Source organism: Haemorhous mexicanus, chromosome 5, assembly GCF_027477595.1.
Source record: "Haemorhous mexicanus isolate bHaeMex1 chromosome 5, bHaeMex1.pri, whole genome shotgun sequence".
Lineage (NCBI taxonomy): Eukaryota > Metazoa > Chordata > Aves > Passeriformes > Fringillidae > Haemorhous > Haemorhous mexicanus.
Genome location: NC_082345.1, coordinates 72,934,895 through 72,944,118, shown reverse-complemented (window position 1 = coordinate 72,944,118; position 9,224 = coordinate 72,934,895). Strand labels below are relative to the sequence as shown.

General features: G+C 48.7%; 1 protein-coding gene across 1 annotated transcript in view; it reads left to right on the top strand.

The window, feature by feature from the left end:
* The first annotated feature begins 473 nt into the window (after nucleotides 1-473).
* The window catches only part of PODXL (podocalyxin like), a 45,005-nt gene continuing 36,254 nt past the window's right edge, over nucleotides 474-9,224 (top strand). Inside the window, exon 1 of the mRNA XM_059847573.1 lies at nucleotides 474-628. Coding sequence (XP_059703556.1) covers nucleotides 580-628 — 49 coding nt within the window. The 5' untranslated portion in view covers nucleotides 474-579. The remainder of the gene's footprint in view (nucleotides 629-9,224) is intronic.

Here is a 9,224-nt window from a genome sequence, read left to right as displayed (position 1 = left end):
CACCCAAATCCACCCAAATGAAATTGAGAACCCCAAACTCCCCCTCCCATACCTCCGTGCTAACAAACCCTTTAACACTCTCCAACCTCCCAAATACAATTAAACCCCCCAAATCTCTCCATGAAGTGAGAACTCCAAATCTCCCCCAGATCCCCATCCCAACGAACACCTTAAACCCTGTCCAACCTCCCACCTCCAATGGAAACTCCCCAAATCCCTCCATGAAGTTGAGAACTCCAAATCTCCCCCAGACCTCCCATCCCCTCCACAGGTGCATCCCCTACTCCCTGCTGCCCACTCCATCCCCATCCCCATCCTATCCCACCCCCATCCTATCCCATCCCCATCCATCCCAATCCATCCCCACCCATCCCCACCCCGGCGCTCTCTCCCCCCGCGCCGGGGGCGGAGGCGGGGGCGGTCCGGGGCCGTCCTGCGCCTCCCCCGGCGGCGGGAGAAGGGGGGGCCCGTGGCCGGGGCCGTGGCCGGGGCCGGGGCCGGGGGAGGGAGGGCATCGCCCGCCCGCCCCGCCGGGAGAGAGCGCCGGGAGCCGCGCCGGGACGGCCGCGCCGAGGCACCATGCGGGCTGCGGGGCTGCTGCCGCTGCTGCCGCTGCTGCTGCTGCTCGGTGAGTGCCCCCCCTCCGCTTCCAGTGCCTTCTCCCCCGCTTCAAGCATCCCTCGCCTTCTGGCCGCGCTCCGCTTTTCCCGTTACTATTGGCGAGTTTGGCGGAGCCACAGCCGGGGGACGCGGGGCGCGCACCCGCCGCCCGAATGCGGCTTTAGCGCGGCTCTTATCGACAGCCGGGGCGCATCCAGCGCTCCGCGGCAGCGCAACTTGGAGCCGCAGTGCTGCTCGGTTCTGCGGAGGGATGAGCTTCCAGCTCTGCCCTCCCGCATCCCGCTGCCCAAGCCCCCGCTCGGGGGTTCGGGCTCTGGGGAGCTCCTCACCCCGCTTTTGGGGTCCCATCGAGCCGGGGGATTTGGGCTCGGCGTGGCGGGGCTGTTCTTGCAGCGGTCCAGGTGCTGCACCCGCGGAACGTGAGGCAGAGATGGCGCGGGAGAGGAGCGGGGAATGCTGCCGGAGCCAGCAATTCCCGCGTGGAAGTTGATGGTGGAGTTGGGAAAAGGTGAAACTGGGGATTCTTGGGGAGGTTTGGGAGTGGAAACAGCTCCTGGCGTGCTGCGGTAGTGTTGGGGTTCGGGGGATGTTCGGGGTGATGGAGTGGGAGTCGTGGTGCTCTGGTGGGGTGTTTTGTTGGATAAGTGGCCATAAACCACATGGAAAAGTAGCAGGGAAAGGAAATGCACTGATGCTTTCCAGAGTGAATAAAGGTAGGGAGGAGTGGGGCATTTCTTCCTTGTAATCAGGGAAGGCAAGGGAGGTGCGAAAATAGCATAAAATAAAATAATAAAATGAAATTAAATACAAAACAAAATAAAATAAAATAATTAAATGAATAATAAAATAAAATCCTGCTCCAACTCAAGGCTTCCAGAAGAGCCTCTGCTGAGCTGAATGTGCTTTTATTCAAGGTAACAAAAGGTAAAAAGCAGGAGGTAAAAGCACAAGTGGAGGCAGGCCCTGGGGATTTAACTCTGGGGTGAATTCCCAGAGCTCTGGCTGAAATCCCTGCCTGCTCCTTGTTTTCTCCTGTTCCTCTTGGCACTCACGGGGTTTGGTGGGCAGGCAGGTGTAAACCCCCACCTGTCCCTGATGCCTTGGCATGGGCTTTAAAAGAGATTTCTCTTCCCAGAAAGACTCAGGAAGCCCTGAGCATCATTAATAGTGGCATAAAGCAGGAGCTGTTCATGCAATTTTTCTTGTGCTGGCCAGAGTTTAGCTGAGTTTAGCTGACTTTGCCTTCTGAGAAGGTTTTGTCCTGTTTTCCAAAATGAGGTGATAAATACACTGGGATTGGGACAAAACTGGTTTGGAGTGTGTGGACCCGTTTCTATACACTCTGAAGTGACCCTATTTCATCTTTCTCAAAAATTAATTGATTAAATCCTTTAGAACAGCGTTTCCTGCCATTCCTTGCTGCTCTTAAATTTTGAAATAAGCTCCTTAGAGATGCTTTTATTTTGCTCCTTGGGTATTGGAACCAGGATTTTCTTCCTTAGCAGCCAAGATAGGCATCCCTGTTTGCTGAGTGTTTGGGCTCAGAGTCCCAGCAGTGCTTAACTCCAAAACTGGAATCTGCTGTGGACATCTGAGTTCCTCACAGCCTAAAATTCATCTTTTTTCCCCCTTCCTCCTTAGATGGGAAGAAGTTGGGTTTGTCAGTGAAGCTGTGATATTTTGGGTATCTTAGGAAGTAATGACTGGGATGGAGCCTGCATGATTTGCTGTGTTCAAATTGGATGTGAAACGAGAGTTGGGGATTTCAGGGTTGGTTTTTGGAAGGTGACAACTTCTGTGTGTGGGGCAGAGCAGAACCAGCCCAAGGCTGATGAAGTTTTTAAAAGCAGCTCTCCGGCATACAGCAATTTCCTTAGAAATACTGACTCCCAGGCTTGTACATCCCAATCCTCTGAATTTGCAGTGATTCCTCTTTATATCCATGCTTAAATCAGAAGAAAATCAGCTTTAGACAAGGCACAGCCAGTGTGTGCAAGAGATGCAGCAAATATAGCATTAGACAAAAAACATCCTTAAATTCCCCCAGCTGGAGAAGGGCTCACAGTTACCCATTACAGCATCTTCATGGGGTATTTTATTTTATTTGTTCTTTCTCCACATTGCATCTTGTATTCCCACCGGCGCTCTGATAGCAAAATTGCATCAGGAAGAGACAAAAAATACTTTTTATTATCAGGGGATTCAAAAGAGCCACAGCTCAAACCTGTCCTGGGGGCAAAAAAGGGCAGGAAGGGTTTTTACCAGAGATCAAGCACCGGGCTCAGAGCAAGGCACAGATTGATGGGTTTGAAACCCTTGTTGCCAAAACATCACTTTTCATTCCCAAAGCTGAATTCCCAGGCTACCTCCCCAGTACTGAGAGTTCCCTGGTACTGGGAGTTCGTGTTTGTGGATGAGCTGTCAGAGGTGTGCATTAAAAAAACAAACATTTCACCCATTGAATACTAATCCTGACACGGCAGGAGGAGGCAACTGGGGCCATGTCCCCAGAAGGAGAAAAAAAAAATGTTTAACCAAAGGGGGTTTTAGAATCAGCATCAAAGCAGAGAGACTCCTCTAAGATATTTTGTCTCAGAGGAACTTTGATAAGACTTTTGCAGCCCTTTTGCCATTTTAGCCGTGCAAAGCCTTGGATTCCCTGCACAGACACAGTAACACTACCCCGGGGCTGTTTGGGAGGCTTAATTAAAGGATTGTTTGTAAATCACTTGAAGATTCCTGGATGAAAGGAACTGGAACAGTGCAATATACTGATTTAATTCCAGGGAGTTGCTCTGTAGGTTTGTGATGAGGGTGATCATTCATGCTGGTGGCTGGAAATATCTGCTCCCAGCATTTGCAGGGAGGCTGGGGTCACTTGGTTATTATTCTCTTTGGTGTTCCCTATATTTTCCCTATAAACCATACATTTTGTCTCCCCCTCTGTATTTCTAAAAGGTCAAAACCCACCAGCTTGAGTCCTGGGGTGTTTTTGGGGACTGAGGGAGGTAATTCACAGACAGTGATGATCCCTCTGGCTTTGTCCTCTTTATCCTGGGGGTTTTATCACTCTGTGAGAGCAGAGAGGAGCTGTTGGGGTTTAGGTACCCTAAATTTTGCCCCTTTATCCGTGATGCTGCTCTGGGTGGCCCCTTTGCTGTGTTCCCAAGGACTCACCACACCAGTTGTAAAAGCACAAGTGGAGGCAGGGCCCTGGGGATTTAATTCTGGGGTGAATTCCCAGAGCTCTGGCTGAAATCCCTGCCTGCTCCTTGTTTTCTCCTGTTCCTCTTGGCACTCACGGGGTTTGGTGGGCAGGCAGGTGTAAACCCCCACCTGTCCCTGATGCCTTGGCATGGGCTTTAAAAGAGATTTCTTTTCCCAGAAAGACTCAGGAAGCCCTGAGCATCATTAATAGTGGCATAAAGCAGGAGCTGTTCATGCAATTTTTCTTGTGCTGGCCAGAGTTTAGCTGAGTTTAGCTGACTTTGCCTTCTGAGAAGGTTTTGTCCTGTTTTCCAAAATGAGGTGATAAATACACTGGGATTGGGACAAAACTGGTTTGGAGTGTGTGGACCCGTTTCTATGACACTCTGAAGTGACCCTATTACATCTTTCTCAAAAATTAATTGATTAAATCCTTTAGAACAGTGTTTCCTGCCATTCCTTGCTGCTCTTAAATTTTGAAATAAGCTCCTTAGAGATGTTTTTATTTTGCTCGCTGGGTATTAGAACACCCAGTGTGTACAAGAGATGCAGCAAATTAGGCAAAAAACACTTTTAAATTCCACCTTTAAATTCCACCCAGAGCCCCCTGAAGCTCTGCAGAGCCAGGGATGGAGTGAGTGGGGTTTTATCCTTACAGGGTGGAGGTGAGGTCCTGCTGTAACATCAGCCTGTGCTACAGGGGCTCAGTCTCCAAGCTCAGCTGCATCTCCAGGTGGTCCAGGCAGGATGATGCCTGTAGCAAACCCACCTGTGCAGGTGCAGGAATTCCTCCCTCCCCACTGCTGAGTTGATGAATAGCAGCACCTAAAACCAGATTGTGAGCCTGAGCATTCCCCTGAGCTCCAGCGTTGTTCCCAGCCTGACACCAGCCCTGCAGGACCAGGACCCACCCCCAGCCCTGCCCAGAGCAGCACGGGAGGGTTTGAACCCTGCAGGAATCCGGGTGGCCCGGTTGGGTCCATTCCCTGTGTGCAGGCATGTGAAATCTCAGCAGCCTCTCCAGAGCTTTCACACGCTCCTGGCAGCTTCCTGCTCCTGAGCCTGTTTACGTGCTCAGCCCCTTCCACTACTGGCCCATCTCCACCTAAGGATGTTGTTTCTGAATTCTTGCAATGCCTGCCCTTTCCTTCACACAGAGATCCTGAGCAAACCTTGCTTTTTTTCTTTTTTTTTTCTCTCTCTTTTCACACTCTCTAAGCAACGTACACACAAAGTCATCTGGCATTTCTTGTTCTCCAGCTACCTGTGCTCAGTCCAGTGCCACCCCCAGGGCTTTGCCAAATACTCCACCTGGCAGAGAGCAGTTCTTTTAGCCTTGGAATTGCCAAACAAATCCATGAAGTGTTTCACCTGAAGTTTGTGAGGCCACCTTGATTCTCCATTTGGGTCTTGCAGCTCCTTTGGGAATGTGGCACCCATCTCCCCCAAAAACCTCTATTTGACACTGGGGCTTAATAAAAATAATCCTTATTTTTTTCCCCTGAACTGCCTGGTGGGATGGTGTCCCACACCCCAGAGTGAGGGTGCTTCCTCCAGTGCTTTGTTATTTGGGAGGTTTGGGGACAGTTTGTCTGAGCTTCATTGGGTGCTCTAATTATGAATTTGTTGTTGTGCTGGGCTGAAGCCTTGCAGTGTTTTGCTCTGGGGATCCTTGAGGAATTTTTTTTCAGCTATAAACTGAAGAGGTGAAATGCTGTTTAAAGAGCTGGCTGTGGTGGAGTTCCTCTCTCTATTTTTCATGTGTTTGGTGGCTGGACTGTGCAGTGAGTGGTCAGGGACAGGAGGGATTCTCTCAGCTGGGGCTGCTGTGGTACAAATAGCATTGAAAAGTGTTCAAAAGTGTAAATGTGGTGCTTAGGGACATGGTTTAGTGGGGGACCTGGCATGTTAGCTTAATGACTTGATGGACAATGTTCCTAGAGGTCTCTTCCTACTAATGATTCCATGATTCCATGGGCAGGGACACCTTCCACTGTCCCAGGTGGCTCCAGTCCCCATCCAGCCTGGCCTTGGACACTTCCAGGGATCCAGGGGCAGCCACAGCTTCTCTGGGCACCCTGTGCCAGGGCCTCACCTCCCTCACAGGAAAGCTGAGGTGCCTTCAAAGATGACTAAATCTGTTTCAAGTTACCTGCTGGCTTTGAATTGCAAATAATGCTGGAAATAGGGATTATTGGTGGGAATCTTGGAAAATGCTGATAGTACCTTTCATGACTTTGGGGAGTGCAGAGCTCTGTGGTAGCTTATTTAGGGTGACTTTTTGAGGGTCACATGCCCATATGCACTTGATTTGAGCTGTTGTGTGTCTTAGAGCCAGCCTTTGGCCCTGAATGTTGCTGAAATCCATTGGGAACCAGAAAATGCCAGGGTAGCCTTAAGAGAAAAAAACCCCTCTCTCCTTCAAAAGGTGAAACTGATGCCTTGTGAAGGCTGACCTAGAACAAAGACTAGATGGAGCTAAAGAATAAAGCAGGGATTGATTCCAAGGATCTCCTCCATGGATGCACCTTGGGCAGCACCAGAGCCCAGCCAGGGCTGCCCCCAAGATGACCCTAAATGGCCCCAAAATGCACGAGCGCTCCCGGGGTCTCTCCCTGGGATCAGCTCTGCTCCATTTGCACCTTGCAGTTCATTGTCCCAGCCCAGCTTTAGCCCAGGCACTCCCACCCTGCTTGTTTTTCTCTCTCCAGCCCACGGGGTTTGTGCTCCTGGGCTGAGATTTGGCTCATTTGTCCTTGGTGCCCAGCTGGAGCAGGAATTGTTTTGTCTCCCTGCTCTGGGCACAGAGCTCACCATCTCATGGTATGAAGCTCAGACCCACACACTAAAGCAGCTCAGAATGTGAAAAATAGAAAAGCTCAACCTGAGGCATCATTTCCCCCCTGAAAGCTAAAACATGAGGCATCAAAGCGAAGCTCCTCAAACTCCAAAACCACCAACATCCTTCATTACTCATCTGCTTGTTGGGTCCCAGGTCTTGCTGATGGAAGTTTTCTCACCACCAGATGTGCCTGTTTAGCAAATCTTTGCATCCCTGCAGCTCTGCATGCTGCAGGCCCCTTTCTGCCCCGTAAATAACGCTCGTCTCACGCCTCGCTTGGCCGCGGGCCAGGCGCTCTCAGCAGACACCGGTGACACTTTGGTGACAAAGCATTGCAAGGACACAAGGAGAATTCAAACAACTTATTAAAATCGACTCAGTGTGGTGCCACAGCAGCCAGCAGAGAGCAGGAGGGGGAAGGAATAGGAGTGAACCTTTATTTTGGGCAATGGGAATTCCAGCGCTGCTGGAACATCTGCTTTTGGATGTGCATCCAAAATGAGCAGCAGAGGGAAGGGAAAAGGACAGGCTGAGATTTGGCTTTCAGCAAGGCTCCACTTGTGAGCAGCATCCAAGGTTCTGTGTCTTGGGGCTGGGTGGCAGCAGGATGGGGATGGGTTCCAGTTTGGGCAAACTGGGATGACTGGACTTGAGGAGGAAGGGAAAACTGGGAGTCACAGTGGTACTCTTCTGATTTTTCCTCCCACTGAAGGACCCAAGGTAAGGCCATGGAGGTTCAGATATTTAACTAAGGTGTTCAAGCTTGAAGCTGAGTTATCCTTGAACCCAGCTGTGCCTTCTGAAGGCAATTCAGATGGATCTTGGGATGATTTGCCCACTAGAGATGCTTGTTTCCATGCTCCCCAACATGGTCTGAGGTTGCACCAAAAATATCCAGGACCTGCCCCTGGAAACAATTTGTCTAACACCATATGCACTCAAAAATGTAAAAAAAAATTGAGTTTGGGATTTAGATGAACTTCTTGCTGGTGGGTCAGGAGTGCACCCTAAAGGCTGCAAAATGAACAGGCAAATAAGAAGAGCATGGTCCTTGGGTTCAAAAACCAAATCTGTGCCTGTTGTCAGGTGCAGGACAGATCCTTAGAAATAGGCAGAGTTGGGATCTGTGTTAGAAGCTCCTCCAAAACTGAAAAGGTAATTTTTTTTTTCCTTTCTGAGCTGGTCCCATTTTAGATGTTGCTTTGAGGTCTGGTTCATATTCTTACCATCCTGAATAAAATTGGATTAATCCAGTGGCTTTTTCTCTGTTTCACAGGCTCTGTGTGCAGAGAGCTTTGGTCTTAGGCCACATGGCTGATGAGGGTGGTGAAAGGGGAAGGAAGGTCATTTTGCAGTGGAAGAATAAGGCCTCAGTTATTAATGGCAAAGGCTGAAATTTTCTCTCTCAGCCTTAATTGATTTTGGCAAATTTAACTGGAGGAGGAGGTAGAAATTGGCTTAGAGATTAAGCCCTAATACTTAAATATATATTAGATCTATTGTGCAGAAATGAGGAGACAGCCTTGTTAGACTTTTATTCTAAGTGGCTTCTGCTGGATACAGGCAAAGAGAAAAATACCCAATTTCTAACTTGGACAAAGGGGACTTGAAAGGCTCTTCAGAAAGGCTTGGAGAAACTCTGTTTGAGAAAGTGCTTCTTTGAAACCTAATAGCAAAGACCACTTTTTTCCCCCTCCTCCCTGGAGTCTAAAGGCAGGAGGGCAAGATAAGACATTCCACCACGTAGGCAAATGGGGAAAAAAAAAAAAGAGAAAAGTTTAAATGATACTGCTGCAGGCTGTGGAAAGTGGAGAGCTCTCAAGGTGACTATTATGTGCTGCTTATCAAAATACTGGGAGCCCTGGCTGTGAGAAAAAGCAGAGTAATTTAAGAGATGCTCTGTGCCAGCACAGATCTGGTTAGCAGTGGTTGTACTAAAACACCATCAAGTAACCAAGGTCCTCAAGATATATCTAATATCTATATCTAATCTATATCTATATGGATCTATATCTATATCCATATTAAATAAGCAATAAAGGTGTCCTCATTGACAATTTTAATTAATCAAAGAGAAGAAATGTTTAAAGCACAGGTAAGGGAAGCAAGTTTTTTGCCACGTACTGAGTCAGTTGATAAGGAGCAGCCTCAAAGCAGGTGGTGATTGCAGAACTCCAAATCAGTATTCTCATCATGCATTTTTTGCAGCCATCACTCTCTGCTGGCGACCTGGTTCAGTTTGGGAGCCTGAAGGAATAAAAACAACAAATAAACAAGAATTTGTTCCTGCGGGTTTCTTTTGGCAAAACAGAGAAAGTAGCAACACGCAGTAAAAGCAGAAAACAGCCTCCTCCTGTTTTATTTTCTTTTTTGTTGGCTTTTTCCTTCTAACATTGGTCTCATTTTCAGATGGATCAGCGCCCTGATATGGTTTGACAAATGCTAAGAAATGTTTGTGCTCTCCACTGCCTCATTCTAAGGGCACATAAATTTATACCAAATCACAGCATTGCCATAAACACCCCAAAATCCTGCGTGGCGAAGAAAAGCTGTG